This window comes from Littorina saxatilis, linkage group LG5, assembly GCF_037325665.1.
Source record: "Littorina saxatilis isolate snail1 linkage group LG5, US_GU_Lsax_2.0, whole genome shotgun sequence".
Classification (NCBI taxonomy): domain Eukaryota; kingdom Metazoa; phylum Mollusca; class Gastropoda; order Littorinimorpha; family Littorinidae; genus Littorina; species Littorina saxatilis.
The window spans coordinates 31,389,985-31,412,063 of NC_090249.1; the positions used below are offsets into that span (position 1 = coordinate 31,389,985).

Below are 22,079 nucleotides of genomic sequence, written 5' to 3' on the forward strand. Positions count from 1 at the left end.
TTGACTGTAACATGTATGCCAGTTGATGTTTTGGGTATCCTTGGCTAACAGAGGTGTCTCAAAGCGTCCCAATGGCAGGTATATCTAAATACAGCACAGTCAATGTTTCTTGGACTTCTTTGGGTTAAATTCGCCTGAACACTTCAACAACTGACATTCAATAAAATATACTTATAACGTGATGGTGATGGTGATTGTAGTGATAGAGGAGGAATATAGTGGGGGATTGTGTGCTGTAGTTGGGGTTTAGGGTCTTCACAGCGTGTGTGATCGTACACAAGGCTGAAGCAAAACGAGTAAAAACACAATATTAAAAACACACACACACACACGCACGCACGCATACACGCACGCATATACGCACGCACGCACGCACACACACACACACACACACATACACACACACACACACACACATACACACACACACACACACACACACACACACACACTCTCTCTCTCTCTCTCTGTCTGTCTCTCTCTTTCTCTCTCTCGTTTTCTCTCTCTATTTCTCTCTCTCTCTCTCTCTCTCAGTCTCTCTCTCTCTCTCGTCTGGATTCCCAGTATCCCTGAAAACTATTAGTCAAAACTTGACTTAATGTATAACACGTCAAAAGGTAAGACAAAGAGAGAAACGAAGAAAGAAATGAACAAATGGAAAAAGGAAAGAATGAAAGAAAGAAGTAAAGAACAAAAGGTAAGAACTAAAGGTATGAGGCCTAGAAATACAGAAAAGATGGAGTTAAACCGGTTCTTCTCCCACGGGAAAAAAACAGGACGTACAATTGACACCTAAAAGCTGACAAATAAAAAGAGGTTTGACAAAAATAACTAAACAAACTAATGAGCGAAGAAGGAAATAAAAGAAGACCAAAATAAAAATAACACAGAAACAAATAGAACAAAAATAGGAACACCGGAAGATCATCAAAGGCAAAACGGGGCATGCAAGTCACACCTAACGCGATGTAAAACAACAAGCAACAAACAAACAAACAAGCAAGCAAACACAGAAACAAACACAGAAACAAGAAAGAAAAGAAATGGAAAAAGTTGACCAAGAGATGATTTGGAGAAAAAAAAACAAGCAAACAAAAAAAAAGAAGAAAAAAATAATAATGTGAAGAAAAAAAACATTTTGAGGAAGTTGATTTAATAAGGATGACTGAAAAAGAACACAAACACACACACGTGGGAGGACATTTTTTTTTTAAAGTTGACCACGGTATATATAAAATAAAACAAGTCGCGTAAGGCGAAATTACTACATTTAGTCAAGCTGTGGAACTCACAGAATGAAACTGAACGCACTGCATTTTTTCACAATGACCGTAGTCCGCCGCTTGTGCATAACGGAGTGAAACTGACGAGCCTGTTCAGCGCGGTAGTGGTTTCGCTGTGCTGCATATAGCACGCTTTTCTGTACCTCTCTTCGTTTTAACTTTCTGAGCGTGTTTTTAATCCAAACATATCATATCTATATGTTTTTGGAATCAGGAACCGACAAGGAATAAGATGAAATTGTTTTTAAATCGATTTCGGAAATTTAATTTTGATCATAATTTTTATATTTTTAATTTTCAGAGCTTGTTTTTAATCCAAATATAACATATTTATATGTTTTTGGAATCCGGAAATTATGTAGAATAAGATGAATGTAAATTTGGATCGTTTTATATAAAAAAAAACAAAATTACAATTTTCAGATTTTTAATGACCAAAGTCATTAATTAATTTTTAACCCACCAAGCTGAAATGCAATACCGAAGTTCGGCCTTCATCGAAGATTGCTTTACAAAAATTTCAATAAATTTGATTGAAAAATGAGGGTGTGACAGTGCCGCCTCAACTTTTACAAAAAGCCGGATATGACATCATCAAAAGTATTTATCGAAAAAATGAAAAAAAGTCCGGGGATATCATTCCCAGGAACTCTCATGTCAAATTTCATAAAGATCGGTTCAGTAGTTTGGTCTGAATCGCTCTACACACACACACGCACAGACAGACACACACACACACACACACACACACACACACACACACACACACACACACACACACACACACACACACACACACACACACACACACATACACCACGACCCTCGTCTCGATTCCCCCTCTATGTTAAAACATTTAGTCAAAACTTGACTAAATGTAAAAATGAATAAAAAAGAGGGAAAAAAATAAAGCCAAGATCGGATGTGAGTGCGGATTCCAACCGTTGCAATCAGGGGCTACTAATGGATTGTGGAATGCAATGCTGACCAATCAGGAAACAGCCTGAAGGAAAGGATGTCGGGAAATGAATAAGGAAATTGAGCGGTGCGTGAGCTGTTTTTCACCCCTCAGGAAACGGCACGGGAAGTAACAAACTAGCCCTGCCTGGGACTGAAAGGTCAGCGGACGATACAGTTGCAGCTTTGGAGCAAGCACATCGAACAAGTTTTAAAGATTCACTAACAGTCACACAAAAAGGTGGCTTTTCGTGTAGAATATTTGACTGTGCTGTTTGAATGCCAGGTGAATTGAAGAGTCTGTCGGTCACACGCTGCGACAGCAAGATTCGTACTTAAGATTCTCTCTTTCCTTTTATTGTCTTTATTTTTATGTCTTAGTTTAGCAGGGACAGATTGTAAGACAAGGCGTGAGCCTAAAATCTCCATCCTTGAGTAATAAAGTTCGTTAATTCGTTCGTTCGTTCGTTCGTTCTTACTTCTATCTTTCTTTCTTTCTTTCCTTCTCTCTTTCTTTCTTTTTCTTTCTTTCTTTTTCTTTCTTTCTTTCTTTCTTTTTTGTTGCTATTCATATAAGATATTCGGCGGAAAGTCCAACCCACACGCACAAACAAAACAACTTTATCACGAATATCATTCTTTATTTCAAAGGGGTTTGCAGTTTAATTATAGTTTCAAAGACTTGTTCTCTTACTCAGCTCAATTGTATTTTATGTCATTATTTTTTGTTTCAATTTTCCTCTATTCTTGTTGCGGTTTTTCGTGGAGTAGGGTGCGATTGGAGGAAGGCTTCGTTTGTCGTTTGCGTTGTTATCGTAGGCAAGAAGTGTTCTATTTTTCAAAATTGTTAATACTTTATCCCGAGTCCTGTCATTTTAACAGCGGGATTATGTTGCATTTGGGGAGAAATTGTAAAGACACTGTGACATTCGCGTTCCGTTTCTTATTGCCGCCGACACTAGAAATGGCAATATTTGCATGAGATTTTCTCTACAAAGATATGACCTTTACGACAATCTCCAGTAGTGTTTGCTGTGGATTTAGATGGTAAAGAGTGTTTTAGAAGGTTTTGATGTCCCCGACTTGCTCCTTCTTCTACTTATTTTCCTAATCCTTCGTCATCAGTCTTCCATTCTCTGCTTGTCAATTTCTGATCTTCTCTTTCCTTTTTTTTTCTTTTCCTTTTTTGTAACATTTAGTCTATTTTGGTTAGTTGGTTGGTGGGTTGGTTGGTTTGATTGTGTGTGTGTGTGTTTTTGTGGCAAGCGATTCTTGTTATATTGGAGGATTCGGCTACACTCTCTGACAAACGTTATTCTGTCTGTCTGTCTGTCTGTCTGTCTGTCTCTCTCTCTCTCTCTCTCTCTCTCTCTCTCTCTCTCTCTCTCTCTTTCTCTTTCTCGCTCTCGCTCTCGCTCTCGCTCTCTCTCTCTGATAAAGAAGATGAACACCATGTTGTATTTGTATGTCCTTTTTATCAAGACCTTCGAGCAAAGTATTTGAAAATCTCGAACTCCAAGACGCTGCAACAACAACTTGTGTATTTCTGTGGCAGTAATGAGGATAATGTGATGAACAGCTTCCGCAGATTTGTGTTCTTCATGTTACAGAAGAAACGAACCCTTATCAATCAGGTTCAGTAACATGTCATCTGGTTTTTAATGTATTTGTTGAATTTTATGCGTGACTATAATTTATAACTGTGCAGATACTATTGCTGTTATTTTAACCACTATTGTAAGGGGCTGTGGCCTTAGACAATTAAAGATTTGTTCTTGTTCTTGTTCCCTCCCCCCCCCCCCCCCCCCCTCAATCTCAATTTTTGCAACCAGCGATTGGTGTTATTTTTCAAAATCATCTGCCGTTTTATCACGTTGGAGAAGACCCCATTAATAGGCTTAAAGTCGATTTTGCGCGTAGCACCACTCTTTAAATGGATTAGAAATGAAAACGCCTTCAAAGAGCTAGAAGTTAAATCTGTGAACGACTTGGCGAAATGGAGGAGTCGTCGTCTTGGAGGGACGGAGTAATGAAATATTGGAACTATCAAGTGTGGCGTTTCTGAATGATGGATGGAACTGCACTGCGAACGCATGCTGAAAGTTGTATCTGGGATGGAAAGTTGAAGGTGTGTGTTTCGGGGGTGAGGAAAGGGGTGGGGTTGGGAAGGGAGAGGGAGATGTTGGGTGCATGGGTATAATTAGAGAGGGTGGTGGGTGTGTGTGTGTGTGTGTGTGTGTGTGTGTGTGTGTGTGTGTGTGTGTGTGTGTGTCCCTCGGTTTTCTGTGTTTGTGTATACCAGTCTCAGTGTCTTGTCTCTGTCTGTGAAAAGAAGTTCTCACATAAAGACAATCAATTAGGAAGTGTTGTTAAACGTGCGTGCAAAGATTACTGCGTCCAGTCAATTTGCGTGCCAAGATAACCACGGTCTATCAAACAGAACGGTCAAACGTTGGGTCCAGCTGGGTACAACGAACTTTCTGCTTCCTTGTGCATTCGACAAACTGATTTACCCGTCTGTTGAATGCAAAAACTTATTTATTGAGTTAGTGATTAGGTGGTAGGCTGGTTGGTTGGTTAGTTTGTTAGTGATTGAATGAGCACTGAGTGAGTGAGTTAGTTAATTAGTTGGTTGGTTCGTTAGTTAATCAGTTAGTAAGCCAGTCAGTCTGTCAGTTTCTGAGTGAGTTAGGTTGTGAGCTAGTTTGTTAGTTTGTGCGTTAGAGTGTGATGGGGGGGGGGGGAGTAATTATTGTGTGGGCACTTGCGTTTTTACTTGATGTGACTGCATACTTTTGTGTTTTTGTATATCATATTTAAAAGCTAATGGATCCCGTTTTGTGTTCTTATTTGTTCTTCTCAATGTTGAGTTACAAAGAGACTAAAAAAAAAAGTGGGCTTTTAAATTAATGCTAAATGAAAATATAAATGAGTGCAAGTTGCTTTTCGGGATTTTTTAGATTTGTTTTCTGGTTGCTTGCTTGTGTGTTCTTGTTGTTGTTTTGTTTTTGCACCTTGGTTGTTGTTGTTGTGGTGGGTTTTTGTTCGATTGTCATGTTGCTTTTCCGTGCTTTGTTTCGAACTGTTCCATTTTCAATTCGAGTTGACAAGTTTAAGAGCAGAGAAAGCTGAAGCTTAATAAAGCCTGTCAGAGCATTTTTGCCTAATTATTTCATAATTTGCATTATTAGCGTCACATTCTCGCACACGATTTCCTGGCAGTGGGAAATTTTGAAATTAGAGAAGATAAGCCGTATTTCTTTTCGTATAAAATTGAAATAAAGCAGGATTTGTGGAAGCTCTTTAAGTTGCATGCAAATTGCGTATTTAGCAGTCAGCCTCGTTCCTCCTCCTCTCCTCCTCCCCCCCCCCCCCCCCTCTCTTCTTTTTCTTCTTCTCTCTCTCTCTCTCGCTCTCTCTCTCTCTCTCTCTCTCGCTCTCTCTCTCTCTCTCTCTCTCTCTCTCTCTCTCTCTCTCTCTTTCCTTACCTTTTGTTTTCTTCCTTCCTTCCTTCCTTCCTTCCTTCCTTCCTTCCTTCCTTCCTTCCTTCCTTCCTTCCTTCCTTCCTTAATGTTGTACTTTCAATTGTTCTTTGGCTCAATTTGTATCACTCTTCTTTTCTCTCCCTCCTCACCTCCACTGTTTGTCTGTCGGTCTGTCTTTCTTTCTTTCGGTTAATCTTTTCTCTGGTATCTTACTGACATGGTGGGAAAAGCAGGCAGTTTATGGCGTAAATCTGAAATATATGTATTTTGTCACACAAAATCCGATCAGAACACGATTTGATCAAGCTAGAAGTGTAATGGGGGTTTAAGCGGAGAGGCTCGGTGTTAGGATTGATGGAGGGGGAGGGGGGAGTGAAACACGCAGTTTATGACTGGAAAGGTGAGGGGGGAGGAGGAGGTTTGAACTGATCGGAGGAAGATGCAATCATAACCGGTCTTATATTTCCTCTCAATTCGCGTTTCAGATGAGTTATTCTGACAAAAAGGCGGCCATATTTCACCTCTTTATTCGTATTTGGGATGTGGTATTCTGGAAGAAATCGACGAGTCTCTCTCTCTCTCTCTCTCTCTCTCTCTCTCTCTCTCTGTCTTTCTCTCTCTCTCTCTGTCTCTATCTCTCTCTGTCTTTCTCTATCTCTCTCTCTCTCTATCTCTCTCTGTCTTTCTCTATCTCTCTCTGTCTCTATCTCTCTCTGTCTGTCTGTCTGTCTGTCTCTCTCTCTCTCTCTCTCTCTCTCTCTCTCTCTCTCTCTCTCTCTCTCTCTCTCTCTCTCTCTCTCTCTTTCTTCCCTCGAAGTTTCACACGTTTTTTGTTGCTTGAAACAGTTTTTATTATACCTTTGACAATAATATGTCATGTTCGTTTGTATGTATATTTTTGTTTGTTTAGTCTGTTAATCGTTTGCTTGTTTGTCGTTTACTTTTATTACTTCTTTAATTGATATTCCAACATTTTTAAAACGTATTACCATTAGATTAAACCCTCCCATGGGCGAGGGCTGGATGTAAAAAAGCACCTGTTTGCTTATGCCATTACCCTCGTAAATAAAGAATTTGTCATTGTCATTCTCTCTCTCTCTCTCTCTCTCTCTCTCTCTCTCTCTCTCTCTCTCTCTCTCTCTCTCTCTCTCTCTCTCTCTCTCTCTCTCTCTCTCTCTCTCTCTCTCTCTCTCTCTCTCTCTCTCTCTCTCTCTCTCTCTCTTAAAATCTGTTCGCATTTTATTTCTTTGTGCTTTATTCAGATTTCGGATGTGGAAATCTGCCTATACCCAGCTGACCGTTTATCTCTTCTTTGATCATATTGTGGATGTGGCATTCTGTCAGGAACAAATATATTTGCCCCTTTTTTGTGCTTTATTTAGATTTAAGACGTGGACTTCAGGTTTTAAAAATTAACGTTTATCTCTTGTTTCATCATAATTATTTGAGATGTGGCATTCTAGCAGATAAATCACCATAATTTCAGGCGTGGTTTTTTTCGTTCGCGAGTAGAATGATATTCGTTTACGGTTTAGGAGACAGGAGAACGGTTGGGAGCGGAGAGGGTAGGGTTTTGGTGAGGGGGAGGGGGGGCCGCGTGAGGGATCAGAAATAAGGCGGCAGATGATTAATAGGGCCAAATCTGCCAGTGAACGGTAAGGGTGGGGGGGGGGGCTCTGATAAACTTATCTTCCCCTAGCACTCAGAACCCCCTGTGTGCATCCCAACTGATAATGTCTCCTGCACAAGTTCAAATTCCCGCTGCTGCTCTTGCTGCATTTTTTCCCCCCACCACATTTTATTCTTATTTCTTCTGATGAATGTAGCCGGTATAAAATTAAACCAGCAATTGTTTTTTGTGCCACATTTCATTTCCTTTTTTCCTTTTTTTTCAGCAACATTTCATTCTTATTTCGTCTTATGAAGGTACCTTGTACAACATTGAAGGAGACATTTTTTTGTGGCATTTTTCATTGGATGTGTTTAACCATTTATTTATTTCAATAAGCTAGCGAGTTTAACATTGACTGCGGGCCACTTTTCTTCCCGTTTTAATGACGAAGCTCACAAATCTCTGACAAATGTACGATTAAGAAATCTGGAGGGGAGGAAAAGAGGAGAGGATGGGTGTTTGTATCAGATACGGGATATTTGCGTAAATTTACGATGTTCTGTCAATTTGATAGGCCCAACTGAAAAATTGTTTGTATTATTGTTAGTCAAATTCAGCAGGAAGAACCATAGCTTTGTTCGCTGTTTGTCATTTCAGTACAAATGGAGATGTGAGAACCCCGTGTTCGTTGTAAGACCAAAGCTTTTGTTACTTTTGTTTTGTTGAAAATTAATAATGTTGATCATGTGAACCTTAGATTCATTCTCTTTATAGCTAATTACGAGAGAGAAGGGTCTAAAAGGCACAGTATTTCCCTTGAAAACAATTGTGCTGTATTTGTCATTATCTGGCCAGCCCCCCCCCCCCCCTCCACTTTGACACACACCAAGCATCAGCAGGCTGGCTGCTTCCTGTGCACAATGGAAACCTTTTTATGAAAGCATTTTGCAGATTGACATCAGTGGCTTTTTTCGAAAAATGAATTCAGGGGTAAATTCCCTCTCTACACAGAAAGCAGTCACACTGTTGATTATTGCTATGTGTCCTGTGTAAGGAATGTCTTTTTCCCACTGACTTGCTATGTGTCCTGTGTAAGGAATGTCTTTTTCCCACTGACTTGCTATGTGTCCTGTGTAAGGAATGTCTTTTTCCCACTGACTTGCTATGTGTCCTGTGTAAGGAATGTCTTTTTCCCACTGACTTGCTATGTGTCCTGTGTAAGGAATGTCTTTTTCCCACTGACTTGCTATGTGTCCTCTGTAAGGAATGTCTTTTTCACACTGACTTGCTATGTGTCCTGTGTAAGGAATGTCTTTTTCACACTGACTTGCTATGTGTCCTGTGTAAGGAATGTCTTTTTCACACTGACTTGCTATGTGTCCTGTGTAAGGAATGTCTTTTTCACACTGACTTGCTATGTGTCCTGTGTAAGGAATGTCTTTTTCACACTGACTTGGTATGTGTCCTGTGTAAGGAATGTCTTTTTCACACTGACTTGCTATGTGTCCTGTGTAAGGAATGTCTTTTTCCCATCTGAAAGGCTGGCCAGATCTGAGATATAAGCCGAATCGTTTACACGGGAAAGACTGTGCCTTTAAACATCATCTTTGTTATCTAGACTGTGCCTTTAAACATCATGTTTGTTATCTAGACTGTGCCTTTTAACATCATGTTGGTTATCTAGACTGTGCCTTTAAACATCATGTTTGTTATCTGGACTGTGCCTTTAAACATCATGTTTGTTATCTAGACTGTGCCTTTAAACATCATGTTTGTTATCTAGACTGTGCCTTTAAGCATCATGTTGGTTATCTAGACTGTGCCTTTAAACATCATCTTCGTTATCTAGACTGTGCCTTTAAACATCATCATGTTCGTTATCTAGACTGTGCCTTTAAACATCATCTTTGTTATCTAGACTGTGCCTTTAAACATCATCTTTGTTATCTAGACTGTGCCTTTAAACATCATGTTCGTTATCTAGACTGTGCCTTTAAACATCATCTTCGTTATCTAGACTGTGCCTTTAAACATCATGTTTGTTATCTAGACTGTGCCTTTAAACATCATGTTCGTTATCTAGACTGTGCCTTTTAACATCATGTTTGTTATCTAGACTGTGCCTTTAAACATCATGTTTGTTATCTGGACTGTGCCTTTAAACATCATGTTCGTTATCTAGACTGTGCCTTTTAACATCATGTTGGTTATCTAGACTGTGCCTTTAAACATCATGTTGGTTATCTAGACTGTGCCTTTAAACATCATCTTCGTTATCTGGACTGTGCCTTTAAACATCATGTTTGTTATCTAGACTGTGCCTTTAAACATCATGTTCGTTATCTAGACTGTGCCTTTAAACATCATGTTCGTTATCTAGACTGTGCCTTTAAACATCATCTTCGTTATCTATACTGTGCCTTTAAACATCATCTTTGTTATCTAGACTGTGCCTTTAAACATCATCTTTGTTATCTAGACTGTGCCTTTAAACATCATCTTCGTTATCTAGACTGTGCCTTTAAACATCATCTTCGTTATCTAGACTGTGCCTTTAAACATCATCTTCGTTATCTGTCTCCGAACCAGAAAAGTGTATGCTAACATGAGTGCAGTGCTAGCTGGCACGTGCAGCATGAACTCTGTGTCATCATTGGAAAAATGGAGAGCGTTGTGTGGACGGGCCCGCGCCCAACACCGCCATCGTCATGCAGTGATTAAAACATCAATTATGCAACACGTTCCTACCGGTTGTGATAGGCCGTGAGGATAGGGAGGGATGTATTTCCAGATTCGGGGGTTAGGAACAGGGGGGGGGGGGGGCAGATGAAGGGAGGGAAGATGTTATCCTGGTTGTAGGCACCAATACAGTGATACACTTTGGAACTCTGCGAGTCTGCGCTTGTGAAGATAGGAGTGTGTGTCCAAAAGTGATCGTAAATGTATACATACTGCATAGAAGAAACGGTAAGCTGCTTTGGACATTTTTTTTACATATTTTGCTCAGGGTTGCTACTTGATATTCAAAGCCAATAAATTCAGTTTTTGTGCATGGAATGTCTTGCCCGGGGAGGTTTGGTTGGTTGAATGAAATTCGAGCAACTGCAGAACTGTCCTTTGAGGCATACATCTGTACAACATTGGGCGTAGTTATCATTCTGCTTTTTTCAAAATCAACAGCAGATTATGCTTTACTGCATTATTAAACGGAAAGAACTCGGCGAAATGGTCTCGGGGGTTTGTCTTGAACCTAGTCACCTGCCTCTTCATTGCCGTAAAAAGAGACATTTAAGGGAGTTGAAGAGATTGGGAATGTTTTGAAGCCTGATATATTGATACACTTGACGCCGCTCCATAAAGATACTATCTGACAGAAAGTAGTCTTCAAGAACATGCTGGCGACATGGTGCATGTCAAGATAAGAATTACCAAGGAGATGGATGTTACTGCACTTTAATGCGCATTTTATTTCTTCGTTGATTTGGTTAAGTCCAAGATTGAGGAAACAGCACTTTGTTACACCTAGATTCACATGAAATAGATGAGAATATTGCTGTTTAGTATTAGACTTACCTTTGCTCTCTCTCTCTTTCTCTCTCTCTCTCTCTCTCTCTCTCTCTCTCTCTCTCTCTCTCTCTCTCTCTCTCTCTCTCTCTCTCTCTCTCTCTCTCTGTATTTTATATGATTGAATTTATATTTTTAATGTGCGTCTGTCTTTATGTGTTGTATAAAGGACAGGTTGGAAGAATAGGCTTTGCCTAAAACCTTTATCCTTTTGTAATAAAGTTCTGAGTCTGAGTCTCTCTCTCTCTCTCTCTCTCTCTCTCTCTCTCTCTCTCTCTCTCTCTCTCTCTCTCTCTCTCTCTCTCTCTCTCTCTCTCTCTCTCTCTCTCTCTCTCTCTCATGGTACTAATAAGTCTACTTCTCAGATGCGCAGCAAAATTAGTGTAAGTACTATTTATGCTCACCAAAGAAAGTGCGTTGGGGAACCGTTCTGGAATCCTATCGGCACTAACGATTTTACTACACTTTTATACGCATTATTATTTATACGATGATTCCCTCGGTTAAGTCCGAGACAGAGGATAGTTTCTCCCTCTCTCTCTCTCACCCCCTCTCTCTCTATTTCTCTCTCTCCATCTGCCCCGCCCCCCCCCCCCCTCTCTCTCTCCGCCCCCCCCTCTCTCTCTCTCTTTCTTTCTCTCTCTCTCCGCCCCGACCCCCCCCCCCCCCCCCCATCCCCCTCTCTATCGATGTCTGTGCTTTGGTGCTTGATTCTGCTTCTGAGATCATCAGAAAAAAACATCCCACTGTGACAATGCTGAATAGAAAAAATAAGTACATGAAATATTCTCGCAGTTTTATGGACAACAGACGCAGATGAGGCAGGAATGTGGAGTGTGCAGAGATACACGCTGTGTGCGGAGATCGCCTTCGTCCATGTCTGTCGATAACGATGATTTATTTGCCCAACACTGCCAGGGGTGAGATATCCTAACTAGCAGAATATCATGCGAAGGACAAGTAGTGAAAACTCCTACTGCGGGGTTGTTTTTGTTCGCTGGCGGGGTAAAAATGGTCATAGAAGTAAACATCCACTCGTGCAAAAACATGATTGAACGTGGGAGTTTCAGCCCATGAACGAAGAAGGAGAAAAATAATTTTTGGTACAAAGCAAAGCCAACAAAACAGAGATAAGCTGCTGGTGACGTCTGGACATTTTTGTCATTGTACAGACAGTGTAGAACTGGAAAACAATAAATAATCGTAGCTTAGCGGCATTGCTGTTTACAGTATTGGGCAAAAGAAGCACCCCGCCCTGTTGCTTTATGGTTTTGTTATCGTCATTTTTTTTCTTTTTTTTTCTGTTTGGTCGTTTTCAAAAAGTTGGTAAAGTTCTACGCAGCAGAAAAGGTGCCTTTGAAAGTAAAACAGATTTGTGCATGATATTTTACTGGCTAAAAGATGAGTGCACGGTTGTTGTGTTTTTGTTTTGTTTTTTTGTTTCTTTTTTTTTCTTTTTTTTCTCTCTTTTGTTGTTGTCTGTCTTGTTGTTGTTGTTAGTCTTCATTTACCTGTCCATAAATTGCACAATGTAATGTAACCTGGGTGAAGTTAGTAGTGACTGCAGCCAAAAGTAAAACTTTGAACCGTTGCTAAATCTTAGAAATATTGTTTTTTTAAATTTGGTAAAAACAGTATCACCAGTAAAATAACCTGCACGAAATTCCTTTTCGGAATCGTATTTTACAACAGTATGAAAACAATGAAAAGCATATCTTGCAGCTGTGAGCGAAAGGATGGCGCGTGTGTGTTTTGTTTTTGTTATTGCTTTTTTTGTGTGCTTGATTAATGGAGGGGGGGGGAGTTGTGGGGTACTGTAAAGGCCCACTTTAAGGAGTCCATGCAGTAAAGAAAATAGTTTTGGGTTACTTTTTGAAGGGCACTCATTACACTCGGCGCTTTACAAGGCTTCACTTTGATCTCAGGGCCACTTCACATTATTGGCGTCATTATGGAGCTTTGAACGTAAATTGCGAAGCCACGATATCCAGACCGAGACTTCAGTGGGTCAGCACGAATGACCCTAATCCGTGTTCGGCACGTATTAATACACTGCCCTGCATCACAAGATACCTTACTTTGTAATCTTAGTTACGTCGCCATCTTGAGTTTTAAAGAAGAAACGTCTAACGGAGCCAAGTTCTCATTGTCTGTTCATTTTCTCAAGATAGGTACATTTTGCCTTACTTTGGTCGAAGTAACTTGTGAATGGTTAGTTATATCTGTATTTAAACGTTCCATAAATTAACCTTTTTTTTATTCACTATATAAACCAAACCATCACAGATCTGCACAAGCTTCTGCGTGAGAGAAGAGCATCCTTCCACTTTGTCAAATACCAACACTCTGCTGACTGTCTGCTTCCCGTGCAAACTGGGGACTGTGTTGCTAAATAGTCTTGTACCTGACACACGTGTCATTCTGCAAAATAAATCAACACAAAAATCCCACTCTGGACAGGATGCAGTCACACTGTTGACATTGAAAGAGGTTAAAAGTTAACTACTCATTCCAACTAATTTCAACTTTTGAGGATGAAAGGTGTTTTTTTATATTTAGTCAAGTTTTGACTAAATATTTTAACGTAGAGGGGGGAATCGAGACGAGGGTCGTGGTGTATGTGTGTGTGTGTGTGTGTGTGTGTGTGTGTGTGTGTGTCTGTCTGTCTGTGTGTGTGTGTAGAGCGATTCAGACCAAACTACTGGACCGATCTTTATGAAATTTTACATGAGAGTTCCTGGGATTGATATCCCCGAACGTTTTTTTCATTTTTTTGATAAATGTCTTTGATGACGTCATATCCGGCTTTTCGTGAAAGTTGAGGCGGCACTGTCACGCCCTCATTTTTCAACCAAATTGGTTCAAATTTTGGTCAAGTAATCTTCGACGAAGCCCGGGGTTCGGTATTGCATTTCAGCTTGGTGGCTTAAAAATTAATTAATGACTTTGGTCATTAAAAATCGGAAAATTGTAAAAAAAAATAAAAATTTATAAAACGATCCAAATTTACGTTCATCTTATTCTCCATCATTTGCTGATTCCAAAAACATATAAATATGTTATATTCGGATTAAAAACAAGCTCTGAAAATTAAATATATAAAAATTAATATGAAAATTAAATTTTCGAAATCAATTTAAAAACACTTTCATCTTATTCCTTGTCGGTTCCTGATTCCAAAAACATATAGATATGATATGTTTGGATTAAAAACACGCTCAGAAAGTTAAAACAAAGAGAGGTACAGAAAAGCGTGCTATCCTTCTGAGCGCAACTGCTACCCCGCTCTTCTTGTCAATTTCACTGCCTTTGCCATGAGCGGTGGACTGACGATGCTACGAGTATACGGTCTTGCTGAAAAATGGCAGCTACTTGACTAAATATTGTATTTTCGCCTTACGCGACTTGTTTTCCATTTCAATAATTATGTATTCTTTCAGGTGCCACAAGAACGAACGCAGGAGAGGAGAGTTGGGGGGGGGGGGTGAACAGAATCCAGTGATCCAGCAAATCAGGAGGGGACAAAATTAGTTTGATTTTTAAGTTTTAAGAATCGTTTCTTTTTGTCTGCTTTCAGGATCCGGGTGATCAGAAAGGTTTACTGAGTAACCCTGTGAGACACCGAGGATGCACGGACATCGTCTGCTTGCTCATCTTCACTTTTTTCTGCTGTGGAATGGTCAGTGATCTGTTTTCTGTCTTGTGTGTTTGTCCCTTTGTGAGTCTGTCTGTTTGTGTCGTGGTCAGCTCAGTCGTTTAAATTTCTGTGCTTTTTCAGTGTCTGACGTTTTATACTTTGCCTCTCCTCCCCTCATTCTCCCAAATGGCCTTAGCTAGGCCAATGTTCTGACCATCATATGATTAGCAGGGGTCATGTACTTCCCGTAGTTGCCTCGTCTAATAGTCGCCCCATACATTCCTTCACTGGGATGCTTCTTTTTAAAATCGTTCGAAGAAGGAGTGCGGTTTGCCTCTTTGAGCATAACTATGGCGGGACGATTGACTCAAAATGGTAGCACGCGTAATCCATTCATTTGGATGACAGACTGAGTAACCTCCTATGTACCAAGTGACCCCACAAGTGCCAAGTGCGGGTACACTCGACAACAACGACTACATCCTCCCCACACCCACACGTTCACACGTATACACTAACAGACTATTGTATGGGAATACGTGCCTTTTTTTTGTATGCTTGTGCTTTCTCTCTGTCTGTCTACCGCTTCTGTTTCCTGCCCCCCCCCCCCCCCCCCTGTTCCACTTCCCGTTAGTGTGGGTGTGTGTGTGGTTGGGTGTGTAGGTGGGAGTGTGTGTGTGTGTGTGTGTGTGTGTGTGTGTGTGTGTGTGTGTGTGTGTGTGTTTTAAGAGAAACGGTGTTGTTTTTGTGTGAATGTTTCATTACATTTTTTGGACTTCATGCTTGAGACCAGGAGACAATTTAATTACTTCTGTTCAAGTCATTCTCTCTCTCTCTCTCTCTCTCTCTCTCTCTCTCTCTCTCTCTCTCTCTCTCTCTCTCTCTCTCTCTCTCTCTCTCTCTCTCTCTCTCTCTCTCTCTCGCTCGCTCGTTCTCACCCCCACCCCCCCCCCCACCCACCCACCCACCCCAACCATTGATTGATTCTTCTGTAAGGGAGACAATGGCGTAGACCTTGGAGCAGGAAGAGGACTGACAGAAGGAAGGGGGAGAGGAAATAAAACAAGACGAAAAGAGTGTAGAGTGTCTGGTAGTTAAAGGGGGACAGGTCCCTCGAGAGGTGTAGCGGAGGACTCGGCACACCTGCGTCCCTCCCTTTTGCAAAAGGGACGCAGGTGTGCCGAATCCTCCGCTACACCTTCCCCAAGACTCGACCCCCCATGATATCCTGAAATTCTAAGTGCTACTATTTTTGTGGCTGTTTTTGTGTGTGTTTTTGTTTGCTTTTTAATGTTGGTGTTTTCTGAAATGATTTGTAACACCAAGTAATAACCAAGCGAAGGAGGCGATCAGAATGAAAGACAGCACTGAACCATCTTTCACAAAAATAAATTACAACAAAAAACCGAGACAGCGTTTCCTTGTGATAGATCCAACAAAAACAAAAAGATTGATTTTCCCTGACAAAAAGAAGGAGAAAAGGAAAAGAGATCAAGAAGAGGCTGTGCAATGAGCCAAACTCTTTGGGCCAATAACAGTTGATCGATCGCCGGCCGAGACGCAGGCGGGCATACAGAGCGTTTTGTTATCAATAAAATGGCTGTAATATTACGGAATGTGACGAGACGTGAAATGTGCGGAGCAGGTGCACACGGTATCATTTCCCTGTCTCAAGGTAAAAAAAGATGTTGGTCATTCGTTCATCAATGGATTTCTTGCCAGTTGTTCGTGAGGATTTTCTTCGGGTATGAAAGAGACCATTTACAAAAGTGTCTGCTGTCTAAAACTTGCGCAAGCGTCTATGTGATCAGCAAACATCATACAATTATCATTTTCTCTATCGCCCTTTCTCCTTACTCATCGTCTGTGATTGTTTTTTATTTGTGGAACCTGAATTTTGTATGCACTTATTATAATAAATAATAATAATGGACATTTATATAGCGCTTCTCCACAGCTCGAAGCGCTTTACAAGCTCAATTTACAAGTTCAATCAAAAATACAACACGATATATACAACTAATACAATTTGTCTCAAATGGAAAGGAAAATACTCATCAAAGAGCACATATATACAAAGTGAAAGTGTCACAGACGGATGTTATTTTCTTTCAGTCTATTTTCTTATTATAACCATTACTTCCCCAAATCAAGCCTGCCCACCCCACCCCACCCCTATTTCTGCTTGACAGTCCACATCCCCCATTACTTTTTTTGTCCCTCTCCCCCTTCCTAAAGCCCCACCCCACCCCCAAATCGTCCCTCTCCCAGCGTCATCACAACTTGGGTGACATGCACTGACAGCGCAAAAGCTGACATCGAAACTGTCTTTATAGCTGGAAGGGATTCTGTGCTGGGATGACTTCGGTAAATGATAATTATGGGTTTATCGATTGTCCCCTACCTGCCGCACGTGCAGTGACTTTTGCATAATGATGTATGACCTCTGGCTACAGCAGTAGTTCGTTAGTGGGCCAGGAAGATTTAGCGGTTTCAGACCGGTGTGGTGTGCTAAATTATGATGCAACCACTTTCAATCTTGTCCTTGGGGCTAAGTGTTATAATTATGGATCGGGATATGTAGAGAGTGGCGGTTTGGGGGGTGGGGGTTGAGGTCTTCGTTAGATCTCGTCTCTGTACATGTGTACGTGTTTGTGCAACTGCAGAAGTCGTGTACCCCCCGCGGGATAGGGGGAAGAATTTACCCGATGCTCCCCAGCATGTCGTAAGAGGCGACTAACGGATTCTGTTTCTCCTTTTACCCTTGTTAAGTGTTTCTTGTATAGAATATAGTCAATTTTTGTAAAGGTTTTAGTCAAGCAGTATGTAAGAAATGTTAAGTCCTTTGTACTGGAAACTTGCATTCTCCCAGTAAGGTAATACATTGTACTACGTTGCAAGCCCCTGGAGCACATTTTTAATTAGTGCTTTTGTGAACAAGAAACAATTGACAAGTGGCTCTATCCCATATATCTCCCCCCTTTCCCCGTCGCGATATAACCTTCGTGGTTGAAAACGACGTTAAACACCAAATAAAGAAAGAAAGAAAGAAAGAAGTCGTGTCCGGGGACAGGAGTGATCAGTCTTGTCTCTTTCGTCGTCCTCATTTTTCCCCATTCCTTTTGATTTTTTGCTTTTTCTTTTTTTAATTCAGTACTCCTGTCTTGTGTTATATCTCTCAATAACGTAGTCCTTTGCTATTTCTCTCTTGCTCTCACTTTCTCAATAGACGAAGTTTGTATGGGTTGTGCAAGAGTGAATACCCTTGATTTTTACTCGGACAAATATTGGACGGGCCAATCACAAGCGAGGGGTGTGTCGAAAACACGAGGACAGGAGCACGTGTGGCTTTATTTGTCAGAAGAAAGCAAGGGTATTCACTCTTTCACACCCGACGTAGTTATTTCCGAAAATCGTCTAATGTCACCGTTTGCTCTAACTTCCTTTATATTTCAGTTCTCTCTCTCTCTCTCTCTCTCTCTCTCTCTCTCTCTCTCTCTCTCTCTCTCTCTCTCTCTCTCTCTCTCTCTCTCTCTCTCTCTCTCTCTCTCTCTCTGTCTGTCTCTCTCTCTCTCTCTCTCTCTCTCTCGCTCTCTCTCTCTCTCTGTCTGTCTCTCTCTCTTGTGTTGTATGCTTTACTGACCTGATGGGATTTTTAACGAGGGCAATTGATTGCATCGTTAAGTTACATTACTCGCTGGGGCGAACCCGGTTAGAAATGGAGCCAGATTCCCCGTCTCTTATTTTTTTAACGAGGGATATTTTCCGCTGAAAGTAACAGTTTCAATTGCATGAAACCCGTATTTGTAAAATCTGGTAAAGGGATCAGTCGGGTCAGTCGAGTGTAACTTGAAAATGTTTTCGCGTCAATGCGTGTCAGAGAAATAGAGAGAGAGAAAGAGAAAGAGACAGACTGAAAGACAAACAGACAGGAAAAGAGTCAGGCATAGATGTGGTATCTTCAGTGTATGCTAAATGAAATAAAAGTGTGTCCATGTCAGTGTCTCTGTGTATGTTTCGTACTGCACAAGACCTGTACACCTCCGGGACAACCTGTGTCTGGCCTGTCTGAAAACACCTGCGCGTGAGGGGTTTTGCTGCCAGTGCGGTGAAGATAAAGAGGGAACATTTTCTCTGCCCGCGCGGCAGCAAGCAGGATGTCTCTGAACTGTGAAATGATTATGATGTCGATGATTTCCCCCGTTCCCACCTGCAAAGAAATAGAAGAAAGAAAAAACCAAAACAGCGACAATTGAGGAAATTGCGAAGGAAATGAATATGAAAAAAAGTGCCACGAATTAACAAAGTAGCAAGAAAAGTAAGAAGGCCTTTTATGTCATTTTGTATTTGTCTTTAGAAGAGTTGTAGACCACTACTGCTATTCAAAACCCCATTAAGAAATGTTACGATTATAACGCTATTATTTAATTACGCATTCCGAGTCTGCAAAACTGACTAAGCTCATGAGTACAGTGGTCGCCGCTTTATAAAGCCACTTCTGGACCGACGAAAAATGGCTTTAATAAGCGGCGGATTTATTAACCGGCGGTCCAGGAATACGTCATTTTCGAAAAAAACCCAAAAAATTTGTTTGAATCTAAACAAAACTTCACGAAGGATGTTGAACTTTTGTTTTAAAATTATGTACATGTACGTGTACTTCGATCACTTCGGTACATCAATAATTTCACTGTCACCGTCACGAATCATTACTTACTTGTGGCCATAGGTGCACAACTGATTTAATTTAGTCATGAACACAACACGCGATCAAAGCTACACAATTTATGAACACGTGCGGTTTTTATTGACTGACATTCTTTTCTGAACTAGGTTACTTCGTGATACGCGTGAGCGTGGACATATTAAATAGGCCTATGACTTGAGCGATTACAAGAACAAGATAATGTGAGTTTTAGTCACAAACTACGTGATTTCTCTGAGAAAACTGGCTTTAATAAGCGGCGGGTTGGGTTTATTAACCGGCTTTTTCTAATACATAAGATATAGTGATAAATCCGGACCGTCTGAAATCGGCTTTTATAAGCGGCTGGCTCTATTAACCGCGGTTTTATTAAGCGGCGTCCACTGTACTAGCTATTCAGCTTGCATGAACCTAAGACTGAACTTTCTCACTTTTGCCAAGAGGAACGTTGTTTTAGCTAAAAGCAAACGGTTCAAAAAGTGGAAATATAAGCACCCTTATGCACATGCAAGCATCAAATGAAGCCATCTGTGTTCTCAGTTAACCTGTCTGCGAAATAGGAAGAGACAAAATAAACCTCAATAGAAACCAAGACAGGGCGGAAATAGAGAGGAGGAAGAAATTAGGTTGAAACATAACAGCAGGCGGATATCGGTGCCGCTGGAAAGGATGTATGTCATTGTGGTGTCAAAGCAAATTAAGACTCTCCACAGTTGGTGTTGCACCTAATTAAGAATTAAAGGTGAGCTATATTCGTACGGCTTGCTGATTTACCTGGATGACACTTGTGTTTTTCACGCAACACCCTCCCGCCTTCTTCTACTTCCTCTTCTCTTTCTTCGTCGTTCCTGCAGTGGGTCGTTGGTGTCTAGTCTGCGTGTGCCCCCCCCCCCCCCTCTTGCGCTCTCTCTCTCTCTCTCTCTCTCTCTCTCTCTCTCTCTCTCTCTCTCTCTCTCTCTCTCTCTCTCTCTCTCTCTCTCTCGCTCGCTCGCTCGCTCTCGTTCTCTCTTCCATTATCTTTTTCACTCTCTCTCATCCCTCCACCCTCCCCCACCGTCCATTCTCTCGTTCTCTCTCATCCTCTCTCTCCCCCCCCCCTTTCTCTCTCCCCCCTCTCTATCTCTCTTTCTCGCCCTACCCCACCATTCTCTCTTTATCTCTCACCCCCCCCCCCCTTTCTCTCTCTCTCTTCCATTATCCCTTTCCCAATCTCTTTCATCCATCCCTTCCCCTCTCTCTCTCCCATCCCTCCCCCTCTCTCTCTCCCATCCCTCCCCCTCTCTCTCTGTCCCGCCTCTTTTCTCTCTGTCAATCTCCCCATCCTCTCTCCACCCCCACTCTCTCTCTCTCCACCCCCCTCTCTCTCTCTCTCTTTCTTTCTCTCTTTCTCTCTCTCTTTTTTTTCTCTCTCTCTCTCTCTCCCTCTCTCTCTCTCTCCCCCTCTCTCTCTCCATGCAATTTACCGCATGAAAAGAAAAACAAGTCGCGTAAGGCGAAATTACTACATTTAGTCAAGCTGTCGAACTCACGGGATGAAACTGAACGCACTGTATTTTTTCACCAAGACAGTACAGCTTCGTCAATCCCCGCGTGAAGGAAATCGCTCACCTTCCACGTTCAAAACGTAGTGATATTGACACGCCAGATAAGCGCGGTAGCGTATTGTGCTAAGCAGGAAAGCGCGCTTTTCTGTATTCTTGTTAACTTTCTGAGCTTGTTTTGAATACAACCTATCATATCTATATGTTTTTGGAATCAGGAAATGATCACGAATAAGATGACATCATTTTTGGATCGATTTCTTACATTTTAATCGTAAGACTAATTATTCTATTTTCGTTAATTGTGATCACATTTTAAGAGTAAACATGACATATGTATATATTTTTAGATTCAGAATGTGATGAAGAATACGATGCAATCAATTTTAAATCTGTTTGCAAAAAATCGATTTTAATGACAACTTTAATGAGCAAACTCATTAATTAAATTTTAAGCCTCCAAGCTGAAATGCAATACCAAAGTCCGGGCTTCGTCGAAGATTACTTGATCAAAATTTCAACCAATTTGGTTGAAAAATGAGAGCGTGACAGTGCCGCCTCAACTTTCACGAAAAGCCGGATATGACGTCATCAAAGACATTTATAAAAACAAAAATGAAAACAAAAATGTCTGGGGATATCACACCCAGGAACTCTCATGTAAAATTTCATAAAGATCGGTCTAGTAGTTTACTCTGAATCGCTCTACACACACACACACACACACACACACACACACACACACACACACACACACACACACACACACACACACACACACACACACACACACATACACCACGACCCTCGTCTCGATTCCCCCCTCTACGTTAAAACATTTAGTCAAAACTTGACTAAATGTAACAAGTCGCGTAAGGCGAAATTACTAGCCTACATTTAGTCAAGCTGTGGAACTCACAGAATGAAACTGAACGCACTGCATTTTTTCACAATGACCGTTGTCCGCCGCTTGTGCAAAACGGAGTGAAACTGACGAGCCTGTTCAGTTTCGCTGTGCTGTTCAGCACGCTTTTCTGTACCTCTCTTCGTTTTAACTTTCGCTGCCAATCAAAACTTGCGTATGTGCATTCCTGACTGCCAGGGAATATTGGAGTTCGGGGTGTAATAATTCACAACAAATTGAAATTCTAGCTCCAAACTGGCAGTAGGTAGGTAAGTAAAACCTATGTTATTTTTAAGGGAAATTGAACCAAGAATCTGTTTTTAATGTCTAATCATGGAAATAATAATTAGTTTGGCTTATAATGATGTTTAAATATGAACTTTTGAAAAAT

At 41.1% G+C, this 22,079-nt stretch overlaps 1 protein-coding gene across 1 annotated transcript in view; it reads left to right on the forward strand.

Annotated features, from left to right (window-relative positions):
• Positions 1-22,079, forward strand: part of LOC138966865 (choline transporter-like protein 1) — a 227,803-nt gene that overhangs the window by 165,721 nt on the left and 40,003 nt on the right. The window contains exon 5 of the mRNA XM_070339239.1: positions 14,479-14,580. Within this exon, the coding sequence (XP_070195340.1) occupies positions 14,479-14,580 (102 nt within the window). The remainder of the gene's footprint in view (positions 1-14,478; positions 14,581-22,079) is intronic.